Here is a 25,354-nt window from a genome sequence, read left to right as displayed (position 1 = left end):
TTAAGTATCATTATTCAAACTGTGCACAATGGGCCGGATATAGGACATATGGTGGACAAAATTATTTTGATCGTTTTTTTTACTAAAAACTTTTACATGTCCAAAGAATAACTTTGTATTAAGATATATTTACTTTTATTATAAATTTTCGTTAAATAGTTGCTAATATTAAAAATTATTTAACAAACTTTAAAAACTTTAAAAACGCGGATTTATAATTTTTCAATTTCAAATCCTATAACTTCTCAAAATCGTGGAACTGAATAACAAACTCTTCTTGTGGAATAAAATTTAAAAAAAAAAAAAAGATAACAACAAGCCTTAAAAATAAAAAAGCACGTAAAAATTGAAAATCTATCACTAGATTTGAACTAGATTTCAAATCTAGTGATAGATTTTCAATTTTTACGTGCTTTTTTATTTTTAAGGCTTGTTGTTATCTTTTCTTTTTTTTTATCTATTATCGATAATATTGTATAATAGATTTGAAATATATCGATAAATATATAGAGATATATAGAGAATTTAAATAAATATATAGATTTGCAACTATATTATTGATATTATTATATCCCACGATGTTTTGAATAAGTCTTTATTATTTATCATCTCTATATATAAGAATGTAAATTTTTTATTTTTAATCTATTTGCCGCACATTCTGGATGAATAATATATTACAACATTATTATTATAAAGTCTACTAAGTTCTAAAGGCAAATAATCAACAGGCACTCTTCATTCGTCGCAATTTTCATTTTAACTTACCTGTTTGTAAACACTATATCCTGGAACACCATCAAAACCAGCCTTGCAACTAAACTTCAGTTTAGTTAATTCTTTAGCATTATGATTAGCACAGTAGTTTTTAACCATAACCATTTTAACCACATAGCTTTTTGAGAGTGTGTTTTAGAAAATCTTTTAGCAATATTTGTACTGAATAGCCATATATGAATGTTTTTGGGATAGCATTTAGCTTTTGAAGATCTAATACCATTAAATAAAGGATATATGTGGCCGCCGTTTTTTTCAGCACCATCTCTTAGAAGCTGGTATGTTGATTTTGATATATCACAATTAATAATTAAATCTAAAGCTTCATCAGGTGAATATATCTAACCAGATTTAATGGAATTTTTATTTCAAATTTCAGAAATTTTTGTGCCAGTTTTGTACTTAAACTCACTTCTTGGTTTCAATTTTGTTGAATTGAAACTAAGAAGTGAGTACTAACATTGTTAAGCTTATTCGTTTTGTTCAGTTACAAGCTTTTTCAAAAGAGCAACACGGTTTCCCAACTTCATTAACTTATGGTGTAGCATTTAATGTAGTCTAGATGTATTGAAAATCTTTAGCCAGTCAATTTTTATTACTTCTCATTTATTTTTGTTTACGAGAAATAAAAGTTGATTTCAAGCAAATAACATAAGTTATAAGTCATTATTTTAAAATGTTAAAGAAACTCAATGGGGAAGTTAGGGGCAGTGTATATAGTTCAAATAGGTTGTATACAATTACGTTCAAATATTAAATATAGGTTCTCGTAGGTTCCCAAAATTATGTGACGCTTTTTGTACAAAATAAAAGTACTAAATGTTAAAAATTTACTTCGATATTTTCAAGCCAGATTATAAGTGCATTATAAAGGCTGATCTTTACTTTATATTTTTTTCGTAAAGCTTTACTGTTAGATAGTTTAAATATACAAACTAATCCCGTAAACTCATAAAATTTTAAAAGTTACTGTTTACTATAGCTATGCATAAAAAATAAAAATTTAACCCTTTTTAAAAAAAAAAAAAATTATTCATTACATATGAAACCGCAACTGATTTTTGTGGTTTTAAAAGATACTATTATACTCAAAACAATTTTCAAGATTTTAAATCAGAGTATTACAAAAATGTTTTATTAAATGGTTTTGAATATAATAAATATTCATTTTTTAGGTTAGTCCACCACCTGGCCTACTGTGCTGTGTGCGTATCATTATTCAAAACTTATAAATATTAAATATTTATAGATAAAATTAATGTTTTTAGGAAAAAATCAGGGGAATATTTTCTGGAGGAATTTTTTTTCTTCTTTTTATTTGTTTTGATATTTTTTGTTTTCAATTTTTACACTAAATTAAAGTGTTTTTATTTAATCAGTGACTAAAGAGGCTCTATAAAAAGGCTCTATAAGGATGATGTGATGATTAACGCTCTATAAAAAAGCTCTATAAGGATGATGCGTTAATCATCACATGATGCGTTAATCATGTGATGATTAACGCATCATCCTTACCTTCTTTGACTTCTTTTGACTGATTATAACAGTATATATATATATATATATATATATAAATATATATATATATATAAATATATTTATATATATATAAATATATATATATATAATATATATATATATATATATATATATATATATATATATACATATATATATATATATATATATATATATATATATATATATATATATATATATATATATATATATATATATATATATATATATATATATATATATATATATATATATATATATATATATATATATATATATATATATATATATACACATGTATAAATTTGTGTTTTTTTGTTTATGATTTGTGAGTAGACAAGCCCAAAAATTATAAAACTTCTTAAATGGTCTTACACTGTCTATATGAAATTATGCTCATATAAATTTTTTTTTTATTTCATATTACTTTTGAACAGTTTTCCTAATTGACTTCAATTTTCAAACAACATGATGTGTTAAATACATGAATTTAAAAAATTCTCATTTTTATATAAAAAGTAGCATTGGCTTAGGCAGAGTTCAATTAATTGGTGAATATCAGTAATAGTTAACCTAGTTCTTTTCGCAAGATCATCTTTATCATTGTTGAGTATGTTAATAATTACAGGAATCGCTTTGTCAATTAGAATTATGGGGTACAAAGCTATCACATCAAACAAGACTTAAATTTTATTTGGGGAAATAACCCAAGAATTTCACTTCGTTTTCAAATGAAGAGGAGTTCGGTAATCTTGTTTTATTTTTATTTAGAGTTGGTTGTATTATTTTAACAAGATATTCTAAAGAACCATTAGGCGGAGTACCGATAGCGGAAACCACTAGTCTTATTTTATAGTTTTTATCTGATTTATGAGCTTTTATAACGCTATACAGTCGTGGAGGAATGCAACCAGAAGGTATCATTTATTTATTCTTTAAACAATTTTTTTATATTAGTTGAAATACGAGGGTATATACAACCCCAAGAAATATAGTATTATATTAAAAAGAATTTTATAAGGATAGGTTTATATACTATAGCATATGTTTTAACTTAATTTAATTCTTATTTGACTCTAGGATGATTGCTAAAATTTTAAGCATGCATCATTGAATACTAAAGTTTCAGAAACCAGGGACGTGTACAGGAAATTTTTAGGTGTTAAAAAAATATTATTCCCCCTCTTACTCCCCATTTTTTTAGTTTTGGCCGGATTAAGTGTATAAAATAAACTTTATAAATACTTACCATGAATCAAAAAACTTATTGTAATAAATGCTAAAAATATTTTTACAAAGATGTCTGGCTATGAAAATAGCTGTTCAACTAATGGTAGCTATGACGTTTTTTATAATTTTATTATATTTGAACTTTATTTAACACAATTCACAAGTATTTATAACAAACTTGTTAAAAACTCGTTTACTATATATAAACAACTCTGTGAAAAAAGGCTTAACTAAACATTTCGACTTTATCTACCATTTTTCAACTTCTCCGTACCACTTTCTTATAACCTTTTAGGCACCTTAGTAAAGAAAAGGTTTGAAAAATGCACTTTTTAGGCTTGTTCAAAGCATATTTGAAGGTGTTAATTAAAAATATTTCTAAGCAACGAGACAACATCTTTAAATGCTTGAATAAGGTTAAAACTATAAAAAATATCATTATTACTTGCTTGCACATTCGTGTAATTAAGAGTTATATCAAAAACATGTTTTGTTATTGACAGTGCAACAACAAAGTCAAAATTTTTTATTAACTTCAGTAGAAGATGTAGTAGCAGAGGTTAAATGTTATATTGATATTTAAAAACATTCTTTAAAAAAAGCCCCGTAGAAATAGTATCCATGCCATAATTTCACAATTCATAACATTCAAAGAAGAAAAATCAGTAATAGCATTTATTAAAACATTAAATTGTTAAATTTTTCCTTTTTCTAATTTGGAATTTTTAGTACTAAAAAAACGTATCGATTGTGCAGAAAAGGGCACAAAAATCATTTAAAACTCTTTCATAACTTAAGAAGTGATAATAATTATTATTGATAATAAAGTGATAATAATTCTCATTATGGATAACCAATTCGGCTAAATAATAATATATACTTAATAAGTTCAAAATCTGGATATAGACATCCTATTTTTTGTGTCACAAAGGCTTGATTATCCAAGAAAAACAAAGAACAAAGACTAGTTTTTATCGATACAATTATAAACAGCTTCTTCTTGTAATAACTCTGTCTTCCTTTCTTTATCTAAAGGATATTGTGATACTGAAAATTCTGCAATGTTAATATAATATTTGGTTGCCTAACTTTAATTGAAATGATGTTTTTCTAATGTTTCTCTTCAACGAACTAACTTTTTCTTTGAAGTGCTATATAAACTTGTGAATTTAGTGGCACTTTGAACTAATCAACGACTATATTTTATGTTTAATAAAACAAAAACCAGTAAGGATGTATGTTGAAAAGGTAGTCTGAATTTAATTTTTTATATTTAAAACTTTTTCCTAATTTTTAATTAAAAATATAATAATTAAAAAGTTATTACAAAGATACGCAGTTAGTGTGTCTACAGTCTAGTGTATTAAAACTGGGGATGTCCATTGATATATTTTAATGTGTACTTGATACTAACTAGTTTAGCCTCCTTATGATAATTAAGCTATAAAATTTGAAAAACTTTTTACTCAGGGTGTACGTCAAAATTTATTCTAACTGAAATAATCATTTTTATTTCTATTTAAACAAAAGAAAATATTTAAAAAATAAAGTTCTATAAAACAAAAGTTAATTCGAGCTTCTAATTAAGTTGTACAACTCAAATGTTAGTTTTAACCTCCATCAAAATACTGAAATGTTTTTTTTTATTTAATTGCAAAATTATAAAACCGAAATACTATTATGTTTTCCGGTTTTCAATTTCTTTCCAACCGTTTTAGATAATTAACCGTGCATAATTTGTTTAGTTATTGCTGTAGTTTAGTTTTAATAGTTATAATATATACAATAACAGTAAAACTTTAAAAAAACTTTTTTTTAAATAGTAAAACTTTTTTTTTAATAATATATTCAAAATGAAAAACTCTTATTTGATTCTTTTGGGTACGTCCAACGACGTAGCAGACATCCCCAAGAACCTGCAGTTCTCTCTTTAGAACTGCACACGATATGGTCGTTTTGAAAATGAAATAAGTTTCTGGTGTACTTTTTTTTAATTTTAATTTTTTTCCTCTGGGGTGTGCCTCAGACAGTTTCATTAGCACACATTAAATTTTGGATCAATAAATTTAATTGAAACTCCCAAACACTAAATAATAGAGTTTAATTTACAATTTGAAAATAGTTGCTACCCCCGCTCTTCGTTAAAATTTGAAGCTTTTTCTTTGAGTCTTTGAAGTTTAGACTGAACTAAAATTATATATAAAATCTGAAACAATCTAAATTAAATTTAATTTTCAAAACATTATCTGTTTCAAAATTACGGCAAACTTAAAGTACCAACTTATTATATATTAGTAATGCTTATTAAGTAAAATTACGATTTTCAAGTAATTAAGTAAAATATGCAAGACTAGTAATAAAATCAAACGTTCGGAATAAATTAAACTGAGTTTTTTTATTTACAATAAATAAAAACTCAAATTTTTTCTGTAGTTGTTGCAAGTGTTCTTTTTATGTTTCTTGTTTTTGGAAGTTTTTTTTAAAACAGTATATAAAACGGTTTTGAAAAAAAAACTTAATAAGAAATTCTTGAACAGAATAATTATATTTATTTCTAAACAGTGGAGTTGCTGCCTTTATTGACTCTCATTAAATTTTCACTGAAGGCGGAATGCGGCGAACTAAAATAACAATAATAAAAAAAAATTGTCAAAAAACATGATGAAACTTGGATTAAAATATCGTAAAAAATTTTATGAGACATACATTTCATTCATTTCCGTGTAGTCAGGTTCATCTTGAGGAACGTTTAAATAAGGATTATTGTTGGCTGGTCGAAACTTGTAACTAAAAGTTTGAATTTGAAAAAGATTTTTAAGAAATACTACACAACCAAAAACAGTAGAAGCAATAATTTAAAAAAACTCACCCAGTCATAACATAAAAAAGGAAAGTTCCCATTTCTGTGAAGAACTGAATTAAAAAAATATTTAAAATCATTTCAAGGTGTTATCCTAGCACATTGGTATATAAAAAAATATTCTTCGTGTGCACAATTAGAAAATAAGTGAATTTATTGAAATACTCCAAAATAAAAATCTTTGAAATTATTTTTTTTTAATTTAAAATGATTTTTTAAAAGATTATTTATTGCTTAATGGGAGTAACATCTAAAACAATTTTTTCACTAATTCTTATTTAAACTGTAAATTTTTAGCAATGTACTTAAACATTTTGAAACCCGATTCATTAGATTTCAGTTGACTTAAAAACCTAATTAACTAGATTTCAGTTGACTTAGAAACCTAATTCATTATATTTCAGTTGACTTAGAAACCTAATTCATTGAACTTCAATTAATTTTAAATCCAATTCAAAACAAAAGCATTACCAAAAGAACAAAAATTAAATCGAGTTATATATAAATCTCTTTAATTTTTGAAACCCGATTCATTAGATTTCAGTTGACTCAAAAACCTAATTCATTAGATTAGTAAGCAGGTTCCTGCACATCGCAGGCAAATTCTGCAATATCCAAGATTCACTCATAAAAAAATTGTCAAAGATTCATTTATCACTCAAAATGTGATGATTGTAAATGTTATTAGATTTATAGATTCTAGAGAGAGCAGAGTATATTTCATTGTAAGTTAAAATAACTGAGAAATAGTGAATGAAATCAAAATAAAAAAAGGCTTTTCTCTGCCTTTATAGATTAAAAAACCATAATCTTTGATATATTTAAACAAAACTGAACTTGCCACAAAAAAATTGAGGTTGCCACAAACGTAAAGGTCGTAACCAAAATGCAAAAAAATTTTCTGATCTTAGATTGGTAAGATTTTCGAAACATATTTTTTCCAGCAGTAGAAAAAACATTTTTTTGCACTGTTTTAAGGAACATTTAGAACTAAATTTTATGAAAAATAAAAAGACTTAACTAAAAAAACTTCATTATATATTTTATATAAAACTTATATACTTTAAAATATATACAGTAATGTTCAAATTATTATGATAATTGAGAAAAAATTTTAAGTTAAACTTTACTTTTTGTCATTAAAATGCATTATAGTAAATAAGTATTATGATTAATATCATACCTGGGGCATTATTGTGAGATTTTAGTGCCTGCATATTAGATTTGTACTTCGAAAATTTAAAAAATACGTTAGTAATGTTCTTAGTTATGAATATTCAATTTTTTCAATTATTTGCAATTAGGCAGGGATTATTTTGCAAGAAGTTAGGCTACCAGAAATGACTCGATTTGAGGTCCTGAAACCAGACCATCAACTTCATGTACAAAATCAAAATAGTCTTCAGTGTTTAATTGTTTTACTTATTTACTTTAGTAGCCATGGGGAAAAAAAAAGATTTATCTCCCCGTAAAAGGGGTCAGATTAAAGTTCTTTTGGAGAATATAGAGCTTAGTCAATGTCAGATAGCTTTAGAATATGGGGTGACTCAGAGCATCATGCCAAGAATAAAAAAGAACATGCAGCATGGCTCAACTGGTACTCCTAAACGTAAAGGAAAATGCGGAAGAAAGCTAAAGCTCGATCATCACCACAAGATGATCGAGCTTTGGCGAGACTCTCTAAATCTAACCGCAAGATGACATCACGCAGATTGATGTTTGAAATAAACACTTTAGGTGTTCAAATGAGTAGCAGCACAGTGCAAAGAAGATTAATTGAAGCTGGTTTGAGGGCGTACCGACCAAGAAAGAAACTGAAATTGACTGCTGCAATGATGAAGAAAAGATTATCATGGGCCAAACAATTTGCCACGTGGACAGCGGAGGACTGGAAAATGATGAGTTGTCTAAAGGTACTTCCATACTGTCCAGCAAAATTAGCGACAAACAAATTAAATGAAATTTAACCTAACTAGAAATTTAAATTACTAGAATGAGAATAATTGTAACAGTTGTAAGCCTATAATAGCAGTCTGTGTAATTCACTGTATATGTGTGCGTTTAAGGTATGTTTTTCGGATGAATCAACACTGGAAATATTGAACAACGATTGCCACTATGTAAGAAGAAGACCAAGAAAAGTTTCTTCCACAGTGTCTGGCGCAGAAGGTCAAACATCCAACTAAAGTCATGGTTTGGAGTGTGATATCTTTCAAAGGACCTGGATGTCTATACATTGTAGATAGCATGATGAATGCGAAACAGTACAAGAAAGTGATGAGAGCTTGTCTGATTCCTCAACTAGAGGACTGTTTTCTTGATGAGAACTGCATTTACATGCAAGATGGGGCACCCTGTCATACAGCATACATTATCAAGAATTACTTTGTTGACATCGGTATGGAAGTGTTGCCCTGGCCGGCAAGTAATCCTGATATGAACCCAATTAAAGGGGTATGGCACAATCTGAAAGACAGTAAACGAGGTCACCACTATTAACCAGCGTGACCTAATCGAACGCATTAATCATGTATGGTATCACAATCCGGATATCACACAGTTATTTTCCAAATACTATGCAAGTATGACGAATAGAATTGCAGCGCTTATAAAAGCCAAGGGTGGTGCAACCAAATACTGAAAACATATGCACAATGAGTAAATTGTATGCAGTACATGTATTTTTGCTAAATTTGGGCTTATATATTGAACACGAGGAGTAAAAACTAGTTTTTAGTGTAAAAAACAAGTTTTTTGTCAATTATCGTAATAATTTGAACAGTACTCTATACTATAAATGTTACAAACAGATTTAGAAAGATTTTAAAGACATTTGAATTACAAAGCTGAAAAAACACGTTTTCGAAAAGTTAGTTTGAACTAGTGACCACAAAATTTGGGTAGTAGAACATTAGGGTTATATTTTAATAACGAGTCTAAGAAGGTATCTACTATACAGTGTACACAAATATGAAAATCACATACAAAGTATTGTTTTTGTCATTTAGACAAATAACACAAGTAAATTATTAATTTTACTTTACTAAATTCTGTGAATACGTAACAAAACTTTATTTGTAACCACGACTGCAACCAAACTAACTGCATTAAAGATACTTTTAAAGCATAGTAACATAAAATAAGCTAATCTTGTCTTTTAATTTTATACTTAAATATTTATACATATAAATATTTCAGTATAAAATATACTATACTTATAAAGAAAGTTTAAGATTTTTTAAGTTTCAAATATTTCTCAAGGTTTTAATAGTCTAGACACAGCATTAATTTTAGCAGTATACGTATAACTCCACAAGTCAAATAACTCCACAAGTCAGATTGCAAGATTAGTCATAAAACTCTTTTGTTCCTTCATGTTCAAAAAACTTTTATCAGTATTTTGCAAAGATCAGTGCTTTGGTATTCTCTAGCATCTTTATGTTTTCTTGGCACATGCAGTTTACATTTTTTTAAGTCTTTTGCCAACCGCTTTTTGCAACTCTTCTTTGTTTTCTGTTATAACTTTAATTAGTGGCAGTCTTGTTGTTTTCTGTTAAGACCTACCTTAATTAGTGGTTGCTTGAAGCCTTGTTGGAAGTGAATATGTTTTGAAAAAAACTTTCAAAAGGAGACTTGAAAATTTTTTAAATAGGCAAATTGTTTTATTGTTTTTAATTTTATTTGCAACTCTTTCTCAACCCTAAACTTAAAACAGGTTGAACCAACCTTAAACTTGAAACACCTTTAACAATTGTGCAAAGAAACAGATTGAATGCAGAAGTGCCAGAAGCATCAGAGTGGATTTGAACCTTGAACCTCTGGATACGAGCGTTCTATTACTAGTATATTACCAAAATTGTTGTATTTTAATAAAAATATTTTTCTATATATTACCAAAATCCATTATTTTCTAACTGTATTAGAAAACTCCTTTATTTTATTCTATTTTAATAAAATTACCTCATCTAAATATTTTAATAAACTTACCTCAATATTTTAATAAAATTACCTCATCTACACATGTATATTGATAATAATAATAATAATAATAATAATAATAAAATTACCTCATCTAACCATGTATACTGATAAGGAACTGTTATCTAAAAACATTCAGTTAATAATGGTACAATAACATATGTAAGTCAACAAAAAGAAATCTGTTAAAATAATAAGAAGTAAGTTATAAAAGTTCATTATAACCATAAAAAAAAAATTGCATTTATTCCAGTTTTTATTAAGTTATTTAAAAATATTCAATTAATCTTGGTACAATACCAAACTGTTTTTGTACAATACAGTAACAACAACAACAACAACAACAACAACAACAATTACAACAACATTTATAAACAATAATCACAATATTAGTAATAGTAATAACAAAAATTGTTTTAAAAATAATTACTATTATTACTACTATTGTTAAAAATAATAAAGTAATAATAAAATTAAAAATAGAATACATTTCATTATATAATGATTATAGCAATATTTTTTTAATAATACATTGAAATCTACAGTGGGGTGAGAAGTATTAAATCATCTGCAAATTTTACTAATTTTTTCAGTTTAAAGAATGCGTGTTTAGGTTTTTATAATACAGTAAAAAAATTTTTTTTTATTATTTTACTAATAGTTTCTAATAGTTGTGTAAAATGCTATCTGATCTAATTAGGTTTTTTTTGGGACCAAGCAAGTAGCCACTGCTAAACAATTAAAAAGCCAAATATCTTTAGTAGGCATGAACCGCCACCATTTTTTAGTAGAACATGAGCTGCCACCATTTTCTATGCATTAACATAAACTCCTGTTTGGAGCAAACCAGGATGAATCACATTATTTATTGCACACATTGTTGTGTGCAACAAAGTATTTTTTTCTCATATGCAACCTTTAAAAATCTTTAAAAAGCTGAGTTACTTAATTTAAGTTAAACTGTTTCATACATTTGTGATTCAGAACATGTCATATGACCTAGTTAATGATAGCATTGATAAAAAATTTCCAATCTTCCATGGCAATGGATAGAAGTTTATCAGAATTCAGTCTAAAATTTAAAAGTTGTCAACATTCATAGCATAAACAAACTTACAAATCTAATTAATTTTGCTTTAAAAAATGTATGAAAAAAATTATATTTTTATAACCCCAACATCTAAGGAATGTGCCTAAAATTTAAAATCGACAAACTAAAACATGTTGAAAAGTTTGTTAAACTAAATTGTGTATCAATGAATTGTTTGATTTAAACAAAATAAAGAATTTAAAAAATTCCTTTACACCAAGCCATTGTTTTATGCTTTTTTTACACAATGCCATTGCTTTATGCTTTTTAAGTTGATGATTCTAATACTTTTCAAACCTCTGTAAATAATAAACCAAATTCAAATTTTTTTTTCTTAACCAATACAACAACAACAGCAACGACATCGATAATAATTCAAATAATAACTTCAGATAAAAACTTAAATAAGTCAACAAAAAAAAATCTGTTATGATGATAAGTTAGCTATAAAAGTCCATTATGATAATAAAAAAAAATTTGCAAAAACAACATTTGAGGGGTTAATAGAGCTAATAATTAACAGGTAATTATTAATATTATTTAGTTAAATACTTACAAAATATAATCAGAGATAAAAAGAAAAGTAAAAAAAAAATCTTAAAAACTTTTAAATAGAACTTGCTATAATAAGAAAAATATTTCATAAATAAATTCAAAAATCTTTGAATAACTTCACTTATTTTAAAAACATGATTTCAAAATTAATTAACAAAAAAATTTTTACATCATTTTTGATATAAAACTAAATTTGAAAAGAGAAAATTATTAGCTTACCTTTATCAAATAAACAATAATACGTGTGAAGTAAATATAGCAAACAATCTAAACAATAAATAGCTTCAAGGTATGTTGTATCATAGCAATAGACAATTGCTGATGACAGTATTGTCAGGGCAATACTATCATCAGCAATTGGGTCATGTGCAGGAACTTTTTTGGTTAAAAAAAAGAAAGTACAAAAATAATATTTTTCTTGGATGGGGGCGAGGTGTATAGAAAAAGAGAACAGGTTACAATTAAAAAATTACATTTTTTTGTAAAACAAAAGTAAAACAACTTTGTTATAATAAATAATTATAAATACTGTGAATATTTGTTATAATAAACAATTATGAATATATGACTATATTATTTTATGAATATATGAATTATGAATATATGAAAACAATTATGAATTTGATTAAAATTTATTTATAATAAACAAGTAACAGTTTTATTAAAATCTGTGATTCCAACTAGATTATATCTAGTATATAAATTATTTATATGTTAGATATAATCTAGCTGGACTGAAAATTATATATATTTAATATATATATATATATATAGCTTTTAGCATATATATAATTTTTCAACTCCATTATGACTTTGGTATAAAAAGTTGAGGGGGTCTTTTTAAGCCCATTTAAGCATTAAAAATGCACGTTATTCAAGAGTCTTTGTTTTATATAAAAAGAAACGAGCATTCATAAAATCTGAAAAAAAAAATGCTAAGGTTCACAAATGAGGCAAAGGGTAAAATGAAGGAAGTCCAAGCCTATTTAAACTTATTAGATATCCGTTACAATAAAAAATTTAATTAAATAGTAGATAATTAAAGCAAAATTTAAAACAATAAAATTATTTAGAATGTTAATGTATATTTACTTAGACCTTATAGTTCAGTGTATGAAAAAAATATTTAAAACTTCTTGTTTTTGTTGAAGACTTCTAACTGAGTTTAGATTCACACCATCCAAGTTTTCTGAATAGTTTACAGTCAGTTTGCTTAACAGACTTCATTTGGAATATATACCTACATGAAATAGACTTAAATATCCAGAAGAGCACACTCAACACACAGAGTAACTTTGTGGTTGGTTTTTATCTAAGAAGAGTTTAGTTTAGCATTAACTTTTGCATAATGCTCTAGAGCAAAAAGAAATTTGATTATTATTGAATCATGTGTTATATTATTACAGTACAATCTCTCTAATTCGAATTTTATGGGGAAAAATAAAAGTTTGAATTAGAGAGATTTTCGAATTATAGAAAGTTGACCTTTTTTTCAAATATTCTTTTCAAAGTAACGAATAGAAATCAAACAAACAAAAAAATAGTTATTCTTAGCCCTAAAAACAATATATATATTATTTGTTTTAAACTTTTAAATTTGAAAAAAAAAGTCAGTAATTGTAGAATGTCATTTATAAGCTAGTAAATTCATGTCACAATTTATATCTGTAAGAGTCTTCGTCAAATTATCTCCAAATTAATTTGCTTTTTCTTAAATTAGTCTAGCCTCCTTCCAAAGTTTGAAAATTTTTGAAGCATTTTAACTCTATCGCAAAATGTGAAGCCTTTTATCTTACCAGCAAGCCACTAATTGGTACATTATCAGCTCTCATTCGTTTAAACCATTTAAGTACAGCTTTGTTTACTAGGTAATACGAATCAACTTTCACCTGTTTAATCAAATTTCCTTGACAAAAAGCGTCAAAGATTTTATCTTTACTCTTTTTCTAGATTGAAAGAGTGTTTGGTGGAATATCAAAAATTTTCAAAACCTCTTTATTTGTTTTTTTCTTTCTTCAATTCCATTAGATTTTTTTATTTCCGCTTTAAATTGTTTTCTTTATGTCTCTTTGATGCCATGATTTTTTTTAACAGTAGAAGATAATTTACACTAATCGTTTTTCAAAAACTAACAACATTCGAAATTTGAAAAAAGATTTTGACGGTTTAATGAGCTTTTCACGTCAGAAGTTAAAAAAGTTCAATTTACAGAGAGAATCTTACTGACGGATCTAATTCGAGTTTTGGAGGTTTTTGAATTATAGAGATTCGAATTATAGAATGTTAAACGTAAGTGTTTCTTAAGCGCATTTCACGGTGACTTTGCATTTAATCGAATTATGGAGGTTTTCGCATCAACTTGTGTTACTTTTTCCAAGACATACATGTGGTAGTCAGAAGCGATCATTTTGTCAGCAATGGTACAAGCTGTTTCCGTGGTTGCATTACAACGAATGTAATGATACAATTTTATGCTACTATTGTATGTTAATGGAAATGCATAATTAATCATCTTTATAATGCAGCGAGGATGTTTTCAAAATCTGGATTTTCTAATTGGAAAAAGGATTTACAAAAATTCCAGAAACACCAAAATACTCTTTCTCATCAAGAAGCAATCGAGAAGGTAATAACTATTCCTTCAACAATTAAAAATATTGGTGAACTTCTCAGCAAAACTCATGCGGAGGAAAAAATGGAAAATAGAGCAATGTTAATAATAATAAAGAATATTCAGTTACTCGCCAGACAAGGTATTGCTCTGCGTGGTGATTACAATACAAAGATCATAAAGAATTCAATTACTTAATCTCAGAAGCAAAGATAATCCCTCTTTAAATACATGAATGAGAAAGTCGCAAGCTAAATTTACAAGTGCAACTATCCAAAATGAAATTATGCAGAAAATGGGTCACACTATACTCAGAAAAATTACATCCAACAATTTTAGAAAATGGTTTACTATTATGGTAGATGAAACCACAGATCAGTCCAACACTGAGCAAATGGTGATTTGCTTGCAATATGTAGATGACTTGGAAGTGCATGAAGTGTTTGTCCGACTTTACATTATAAAAAACGCATCTGCTGAAAGTATTACTGCAACTATCAAAGATTATGCAGATGAAACTTTCAATTAATAATTATTGCGGTCAATATTATAATGGTGCCAGCGTCATGACAGGTTAAACCCAAAACATTATATTTGCATTGTTATGGTCACCCTTTGAACTTAGCAGTACAAGATAAACTTAAGCTATCAGCATTATGAAAAATGCTCTGAACACTGTTCATGAAATTACAAAGTTGATAGCAAAATCTCCCAAATGTGGATGCCTTTTTAAATAGGTAAAAAAAAAAATTCTCCCTGGGACACCCGGTATTCGTGTACTCTACCCTACAAGCTAGACGGTAAGAGCAGCATCATTTTATTCTATATCTGGAATAAAATGATGCTGCTTAAACTATGAAGCTCTACAAGTTGCTTGGGAATAAGCTAAATCTGAGATAAAAGACAGTGAGATTGTTGCTCGAATAGGTAGAGTTACAAATGAACAAACTCCCTTTCTTGTTTGGAAATGAATTGGGCAAGATTATTCTATGCATAGTAGACAATTTATCAAAAAGTTTGCAAAAGGTTACATTTTTGGCTAGTGAAGGTCAGGAAGTTGTTAAAAGAACTTTGATTACATTGAAATCTATCTGGTCTGAAAAATCATTTGAGCTATTCTGAAACAGATTGAAATTAAACAAAAATTGCTTCAACTAGAAAAACCTGCTTTGCCCCGCCATCGCACAGTACCTCAGTAATAGGAGCATTTGCATCAGTATTATCTGAAAATTCTAGCTTGACTTTTTCAAGAAGATATACTTCGAAGCTATAGAAATGACAATTGGCAGCATTTAATCTAGATTTGAACAACAAGGATATTTAATGCTTCAAAAGATAGAATCATTACTTATGTTTCATCTGAAGGTAGTTCAATAAATAAAGAAGTTGTTGCTTTCTATGCTACAGATTTGAATGCTTCAAGACTGCATGCATAATTACAAGTTATGCATGAATCCACAATTGAACCATTTGACACTCTACAAAAAGTCCTTAATTTTTTTAGATTTGAATGGATTTCCTGTAAACCTCATTCTTATTTATTTAATAATTCCTGTAAACCTCATTCTTATTTATTTAATAATTCCTGTAAACCTCATTCTTATTTATTTAATATCTCAAATTGACTAACATATGCACTACAATGCGTATTTGTATGCTAATACAACACATAACTTTTTGTGTTTTACAGAGAAGCAAATGAAGTTGAAAAAGAACCATTATCAAAAATCAGGAAGCTGATAAAACTTATCCTTCTGATAACAGCAACAAAGACTACCAGCGAGAGAGCTTTCAGCACACTACGAAGAATCAAAACTTGGTTAAAAAGCACCATGAACCAAGCACGGTTAAACTGGTGTATGCTGTTAAACACACAGCTGATGAACTTAACATCATAGATATAGTTTTTTAGCCAAAGTAAAGGTAGAAAAACTGTATTTGGACAATTTCGAAAAGATTCTTGAAACTGCTATAATGTTTTATGAAGGTCTTATACTATATAAAACTTGAAGTTTGAAAAATAGCCAAAATGTGTTTTACGTTTCTAATCTATATTTTAATTTCCAAATCACGTACGCATTCAAAAATATTATATATTAAGGCCGAATTTTACTTTATATCAATAAAAACATTTTAAAATAATAAATTACCACAAAAACTTACGAGAAAATACATTTTAAAAAAAGTTAGTGTAATACAAACAGTTTAAGAATTACTACAGAATTCTGAAGAGTTTTATTGTTAAGAGACGTGTTATTTGCGTCCCTACTCTTCATAGCCCCCCAAATTGTCTACGACCATGAACTTAAAAAAATAATCTTTCAAAAGATTTTTAGAAAGACATGGAAAAATAGTTTTAAACATTAAAATTTTTCATAAAAAATACATACCTACCAAAAAAAAATTTAAATATAACATTTAATTTACACATAAAAAATCTAAAAAAAACATACAATATTTAATTGAAACTATTTTATTAAAAAAACAAAAATCTGCAATGAAATATTCTATATAATAAGGAAAGAAACTACAATTTCACTAGACTAACGTTAAATAAACTGAATAACATGACAAAGATTTCGGATGCATAACTCGGTTCCGTAAAACCATAAAAATTATATTTTAAAAATTTGATTAGACACTGTCCGACCCAAACAAGTTTTGATTGGACATTTTGTCCGGGACCTTTATATATAATGAAATTAAGCTCTGCACTGTTCTCATAATAAAACAGCATATTAAAGTGTGAATAGCTCAATGTACACAAACTCCTTTAATTGAATTTTTGGTACTTTAAGTACCAAAAATTCAATTAAAAATATGTTCTTTATGTTTTTTGACTTAACCATTAATTTTTTGTAAATTTCTTTCATTAGTTCTACAAATTTCAATATTTAGTTAATATAAGACCAAAATTTCTTTCTAATATATCACGTATATCACGTTTCTTTCTAATATATCACGTATATCACGTTTCTTTCTAATATATCACGTATAACACGTTTCTTTCGAATATATCACGTATATCACGTTTCTTTCGAATATATCACGTATATCACGTTTCTTTCTAATATATCACGTATATCACGTTTCTTTCTAATATATCACGTATATCACGTTTCTTTCGAATATATCACGTATATCACGTTTCTTTCTAATATATCACGTATATCACGTTTCTTTCTAATATATCACGTATATCACGTTTCTTTCTAATATATCACATATATCACGTTTCTTTCGAATATATCACGTATATCACGTTTCTTTCGAATATATCACGTATATCACGTTTCTTTCGAATATATCACATATATCACATTTCTTTCGAATATATCACGTATATCACGTTTCTTTCTAATATATCACGTATATCACGTTTCTTTCTAATATATCACGTATATCACGTTTCATAATCAAAAGCTCTTTATTGTCATACTTACTAAAACATTTTTTAATTAAAAATTTTTAATAAAAAAAATGTTTTTCTAAGAATAAACTTACTAATAACTTTTTAATTAGTAAAAATAATATGAAAACCTTATGTTTGGGTGACACTTTGAAATTCAACAATGTTTTTTGCATGTCTATGTATATTTGTTTCATTATTTTTCCATTATAAAACTATTTTCACAAAAATGAAAGTAAAACCTGGAAAAAATGCACCATATGGTCTTACTCTAATATAAGAAAAATTGCCTAATTATTCTAAATACTCAAATAATTATTCTAAATACAACCTTCACAAAAACTCAATTTGGTCATTTTTATGACTTTTTTTAGTCAAATATGAAATTGTCATGAAACATAATAAATGATAAGTTGAATACAATTTTTTACAAAAAAATTATTTTTTTTAGTCATTTTCCTGTTTAAAACATTATCAAACCCTCTTCTAGCAAGAAACCATTAAATATTTTTTTCAGATTCAGAATTTATAATCTGAACTCTTAACTCTTTTTGTTAATCAGGATGCTCCTGTTATCTCATGATGTCATCTCAAAAATTACATTAAAAAAACAACATTTTTCGAGTTATTATCAATCATTTTATTAAATTTAGGTAATAAGACTTAAAAAATATAAAGTATCTAGTGAACTAACACCCTAACTAGACTTTACTTTAATACAAATTATGCCAGCAGCAGGAAAAAACTTTCTTGTTTTTCTTGATACTTATTGGCTTTATTGTTAATAAAGCTAGATAAGTCCACAATGCTTCCCTGTAGTGTGTTGTTCATTAAATGCTTCCCTTAGTAAAAGTAAAATTCTTTTCTAATTTTTACTATTTTATTATCTATTTTTTATTTATCATTTACTTTATATTTTATTTTATATTCAATATTTAAATTTAGCAATGGCAACACAGTCCATTAAACTGAGGTTAAACTATGCCAATTTAGGCCTCAAAATTTATAAACATTTATCTGCACTTATTTTTCCTTGTACTCGAAAAAGAAATTATAGAACTTGAACTTTTTCTAAACAATATACTTCAAATTCCTCAGTGGCGCTCACTTGTCCAATATGAAACCATAAACTTCAAATGCCTCAGTGACACTCATTTGTCCAATATGAAACATATACTGCCAATTCCTCAGTGAGGCCTACTTGTCCAATATGAAACATATACTTCAAATTCCTCAGTGACGCTTACCTTACCGCACAATAAACACCATCAGTAAATAAATATATTTTGGACAAATTGAGAAATTTCGTTTTTAATGTGAGTTTGATTAGTTGAAATATTTTGTACACATAGGTTAAATCATGTCATCTGATAAAAAGCAGTAAAAAGTTTCAGTATACTTTTCTTGTCTTTATAGTGACATACTATTACATCTATAGAACACTGTTTGATGTTCCAGTAAGAACTCTGTATCTGAATCTTAGACTATGAAAAGCATAAGTTGAGTACATCAACTGACTAAATAATTTGAGCACATACATCAACTGACTAATAAGGGAGAACATGCAAGGAGTGCTGCTACATCTACTAAGGGTTTGGGATTTTGTTTTAACTTTTCATAAGTTTTTGTTTTTAATTCTTTTTCTGAAAAGTGCACATTTTATGAATTAAAGTGCACAAAATATATTAGGAAATTGTGTTCTTAGATACATGTTATATTAATGATAAATTGTTTCATCACAATTTTTTTTTGAGGGAAGATTAACTTTTTATTTATCTAGTTATATCTTTTACCACTGTTGATGTGTGCAACCTTTTGCTTTCCTTCTGAGTGTATATTTTTGAAAATTTTGAATGAGATTTTAAAGGAAATATGTTAAAAACCTGAAGATTATTGTTATTTTCCTGTTGTTCAACCTGACTTTGTTCCTATTCTGCAAGATTTTCTCTTCTGAAGTAAAAGTAAAAGTGAAATGATGAAAATTTGAAATAACTGAAGTGTAAAAAGCTTGTATGAAACTTTATGTTGTGTTTTTTAAAATGCAAATTAAAAAGTTATATAGAATAATAAAATGTTCAAATTTTACAGCTATTTACTAGTAATTCTCTTCATGTGTAGATTGAATGGATCACAAGCTTTCTGCCATATAGGAAACATATTTAAATATTTTGTAGAATGTGTTTCACATAATTTTTTTAATTTTGATAAATCACAGCATAAAGATATAATAGTTTTGTCTTTCATTATTAAATATCTCAATAACACCTTGTTGATCTTTGCATATCTCTGATGTCATTAAGCTAATAGAACATAATTTTAAAAAAATCAATGAACACACATTGAAATAAACCAATAGAACACATATTAACATGCTATGAACAGTAAGAAGAAAGGATTTCAATAACAAATAATAATATAATAACAAATAGTAAGAATTCTTCTTTGTTACTTTATTTTCTGTAAAAAAAAAAAAAATTTAAAGCAGATATAATTCTTAACTTTTAGATATAATTCTTATATTTTAAAACTCCTTCTTTAGTCAAATGTTTTGTACTGGTAAATTTTGTTAATTTTGTTCAAATAAAAATTTATAAATAAAAGTTTTCTTTAACTGATCTTTTTAGATACTTATAGGTTTATATACTATAATTGCCAAAATTCAAAAAACACACTTAATCAGTTTTTAGATAAAAATTGTTATATAAAAACAAGTGCTTTTCAATTAATGTCACACATATTATGTAGGTCTTTTTAAAATATAGTTTTTATAAATATTTCATTTTTTTCTTCAAGAGTCTGTAAGCCAAATTTAATACTTGAACAGAATTATATTTGCAAGTTTTTTTTTTATAATTTATTGACAAAGTGCTATATCTTTGAAATTATAGTTTTATATGCTTTTATTGTTTTTGAAGTTAGATTTTTTTACTAAAATTTTAACAGGAAAAAATAGCAAAAAATTTTTTTTTTACATGAGGACGTTTTATGATATTTAACACAAAAGTTAGATTATATAAAATTATATGTTTTCTTAATTTGAGTGATTTAATGTGGAATTACCCACTAATGTTTTCTTAAGTCTGTATATAAATGGGTAAGTAAAAAAAACTACCTTACCATAACATAAAAATGTCGAAATAGCTTTAACTTTTGAAGACTGATTGCAGCTATAAAATAAAGTTAATAAAATTTTACAAAAAAACTTTTAGGCACACTAATATAAAATAGTAAATACAAAAGCAAAAAAAAATAAATAAAAAATTACCCCCCTCCTTTTCAACACACAATACATAATTTAAGGTTTTCATTAAACATTAAAAAATTATAATTAAACCCAATGAGCATTACACTTTCAGTTTTATCAGATCTTAAATCTTATAAAAAACATATATGCAAAGTTTAATGTCAAAAACTTTTCTTTATTCTCTTGATATTTTCACTGATATGTAAAACGAATCTATGTGTTTCAAGTTTAGCCATACTACCACCATCGTCTCAATATCTAGCCATCATACTCAAACATTATTCACAATAGTCTCACTGTGTGTATTTAAAACCTATGTATAGCAGTTTACCCTTATTCGCTTCATATTCTCACTCTTATGTATATCAAATCAAAGAAAATCAAATTTCTGTTTATGGTCTTTTGTTTTTATCAGAGCTCAAAATTATATCTTAAACTGTATCTTGCAATAGTTAATAAGGTAAGATAAGTAAGAGTTGAGATGATAAGATGTTTTAAAAGTTAAAGATATCTTTGAGGTTCTACCAAGGTTTATTGTTATAAGCTTGTGAAAAATTAAACGGACAATTCCTCATTGTAGACAACTTGGTGGCACTGGTAATCGGAATGGATATATTAACAAAACATACCTCAATTACTATCAATTTTGTAGGAAACAAAGTGTCACTAAAATTTTGTCTGACAACAATAAACATGAAATGTACCCCTTATGCATAAATATATAGAATTAATATTGACAAAATTAAACTGGTCACTAAAACATCACAACAGGTTCCCAAAAATAACTCCTTCATAAAAGACAAGATGAATGTTATAACAAAAAATAATTTAAGTGAGCTGTAGTCCTTGATATGCACAATGTTTTGCAGTATCAAAATAAATAAAAAATCGTCTTGTGATCGATTATTCAAATTAATCTGCACATCCCATTGGATTCATACCTAACATCTCAAATTGACAACTTGATATTTGAAATAGCAGTTCATAAAGTCTTCAGCACAATTTTGAACTCAAATTGGCATATCATCATGTGAAAATAGGGCCTGAAAATTACAAGCTAATCACATTTGAAGCTAATGGCAAATTATATGAGTTTAAATGTTTACCATTTGATTGCACTAATGATGTACTAATATTTCAGCAGAATATGGATGAATTTATTCAGGCTAACTGGAAAAGATGCCCAAGAGTATGATAAAAATCTTAGTTGTTTTCTACATGTAGCTAAAATCGCTAACATAGAAATAAACAAAAAAAGAAACAAATTTAAAAAAACTTACATTGATTTCTTTGGCAATATTGTTAAAAATAGAACCTTGAGACCCAACCCAAAAAAGATGCTAAGCCTTTATAAGTATGCCAGAGCCAAATACTTTAAAAGAACTAAACCGAATTTGGTTTGCCTGCCTATTACACTAATGGATACACAACTGCATTGAGTTGAGTTTTAAGCCAGAGACAGTTTTCCAACTAGGGGCTGACTCCACATAAGAAAGAAGCAATTAAAAAGCTCAAAATTAAACTTGTAGAAGCTTGCCTAGCTTCGCCAAATTCAAAGTTCCACTAACTATTGAAACAGATGCTTATGACACAGCAATGGTAGGAATATTATTGCAACCAGGTAGACCCATGGTCTTTTTCTCAAAAACACTAACAAATGCTGAAAGAAAGCCTGCAAAAGTTGAGAAAGATGGTGCTGTCATAGTAGAATACCGTAGAAGATTGAAACACTTATTTAATTCAGTATATCTTTTTTAATGAAAAAGAAAATGTAGATAGTTTTTATGTTATAAAAAAAAAAAAAATCAACATTTTTTTTTTAAACATCTTCGCTTCCAACAAGGCTGCAAGCAGCCACTAGTTAAAGTTGGAAGTTACTAAAAGAGAAATGTGAGATTGTAGATTGTAGAGTAAGATAACGATTGACGGACAACTATAAGGATTGCAAATTATAAGAATCATGAAAACAAGATGAAGGAAGCGAATTCCAAAGAACTGATGTTCGAGGAAAAAAACTAGACAAATTTTTTTAGAGCACTTAGGAACAGTCACAGAAAAAGGATGAGACTTAATTGAATGATGAGTAACACAAGAATGAATTTTAGTAGAAGGCACAAGAGAAGCTAGTTCTTTAGAGCAGTGCCCATTATAGTATTTGTAGAAAAGAGAAAGAGAAGCGACATTACGATGATGTGATAATGGTTGAAGGTTGGCTGCAAGAGCAGGTCCAACTTTGTTTACAATGCGCTTTTGCACCCTGTCTAAAAGAGAAAGGGCATCATTAGAAGAACCACCCCAGATATGGCAACAGTATTCCATACAAGGCCGGATTTGAGATTTATAGAGATAAAGGATAGAATCCGAAGTAAGAAAGTGACGAGCTCGATAAAGAGATGCAACCTTAGCAGATGCTTATTTTGCAACTGATTTGATATATGGTTTCCAAAAAAGATTGGAAGTAAGAGCTAATCCTAGAAGATGAAGTGTAGATGTACTCATATATTTATGAACGGTGATGTACTCATCGAGTACATCACCGTTCATAAATATAGGAAGACCTAAATTATTGCGATAATGATTGGCTGAAAAAAATTGAGTTTTATCTGTATCGAAGTTCACCAGCCACTGTGAGCCCCATGCTGTAGCAGAAGTGAGATCCTTTTCAAGCTCAAATGCCCCCTCCAAAAAATCGGAGAGTGTTGGTTTCTTATCACGACAAGAATAAATGGTAGTATCATCAGCAAACAATGCCACCTTAGATGTGAGAATATCTGGAAGATCATTAGAGTATAGGTCCAAGGATAGAACCTTGAGGAACCTCTGAAGTTACAGAATAAGAAGAAGAGTGCTGTCCATCGAGGACAACTTTTATACTACGATTGGAAAGGAAGGATTCAATAATCTTAAAGATGTTGCCAGATACACCATAAGAAGAAAGCTTATGGAGAAGATCAGCATGCCAAACTTTATCAAATGCTTTTGAAATGTCAAGAGCGATGGCCTTAACCTCTCCACCTTTATCTAATGCACAATAAAACCTATCAGTTATTACTGTTAGCATATCAGCTGTAGAACGAGAAGATCGAAATCCATATTGATGGTCAGGAAGTAAGTTATTAGATTCAAGATGAGAAATTAAGTGTTTGTTAATTAAAGATTCAAAAACCTTGCTTATGATAGGAAGAAGACTAATGGGACGGCAGTTAGACGAATCAGAACGCTCTCCAGAATTTTTGAAGATGGGGATAACAGATGCCGCTTTTCAGCAGGCTGGAAAACAAGACTCTGATAAGCACTTGTTGAATAGTTTTGAGAGTATAGATGACAGCTCCGGAGAACACTTCTGCAAGACAATAACAGGTATGTTGTCTGGGCCACAAGCTGTAGAAGAGTCTAGACAGGAAATCACTTTAGATACAAAAGCTGGAGTTATATGAATGTCAAGCAATGGATCAACCTGTTTGTTGGCAATATCAGGTAGAACGCAACTAGTGGAATCAAGAGATGATATTGATGAAAAGTTTTTAGCAAACAATTCAGCTTTGTCTTTAGGTGAGGTGACAAAGTCTGAACCATACAAGAAAGGTGGAATTAAAGATTTGCCCTTATTATTATTACTATTAAAGATTTTCCAGAAGTCACGAGAGCCTAATTTTTGAGATGAGATACAAGATTTCATGACCTGAGAATAGACAAAACCTTTTTACAATTGTTTTTAGCAGTAATAAAAAGACGTCTGTTTTCTGGAGAATTGTTTTGCTGATAAATATGGAAGTAACGGTTTCGATTGCAATCACAGCAGCACAGTGCGAGGAAAACCATGGAGGAGAGTGAGGCTTGACCTGGAATCGTCGAGAGGGAATAAAAGTTTCAATGCCAGCCTGAAAAGTTTCAATGCAAGGTTGTCAGGAAAGCGAGTTGGAAAGTTGACTATTTGAGTTAGGGATTGAGAAAGGCAAAAGTTGTGGGCTTTAATGCCAGCAGAATCAGTGACACTAGAGCCAAGCCATCCAGAGTGGTGAGCATTAAAGTCACCAACAACAACTATATTAGCTGATGGATAAAGAGAGAGGGCTTGGTCA

The 25,354-nt window shown here is 27.8% G+C and overlaps 1 protein-coding gene across 1 annotated transcript in view; it reads right to left on the bottom strand.

The window, feature by feature from the left end:
* Positions 1-6,051: 6,051 nt before the first annotated feature.
* LOC101239878 (protein GPR107) overlaps positions 6,052-25,354 on the bottom strand; it is an 89,266-nt gene continuing 69,963 nt past the window's right edge. Inside the window, exons 15-20 of the mRNA XM_065790995.1 lie at positions 21,146-21,195; positions 12,228-12,275; positions 10,453-10,488; positions 6,395-6,438; positions 6,232-6,312; positions 6,052-6,146 (exon numbers count right to left, since the gene is read on the bottom strand). Of these exons, the coding sequence (XP_065647067.1) occupies positions 6,080-6,146; positions 6,232-6,312; positions 6,395-6,438; positions 10,453-10,488; positions 12,228-12,275; positions 21,146-21,195 (326 nt within the window). The 3' untranslated portion in view covers positions 6,052-6,079. The remainder of the gene's footprint in view (positions 6,147-6,231; positions 6,313-6,394; positions 6,439-10,452; positions 10,489-12,227; positions 12,276-21,145; positions 21,196-25,354) is intronic.

This window comes from Hydra vulgaris, chromosome 02 (assembly GCF_038396675.1).
Source record: "Hydra vulgaris chromosome 02, alternate assembly HydraT2T_AEP".
Taxonomy (NCBI): domain Eukaryota; kingdom Metazoa; phylum Cnidaria; class Hydrozoa; order Anthoathecata; family Hydridae; genus Hydra; species Hydra vulgaris.
The sequence above is the reverse complement of the archived record's forward strand: the minus strand, read 5'-3'. Positions and strand labels throughout refer to the sequence as shown.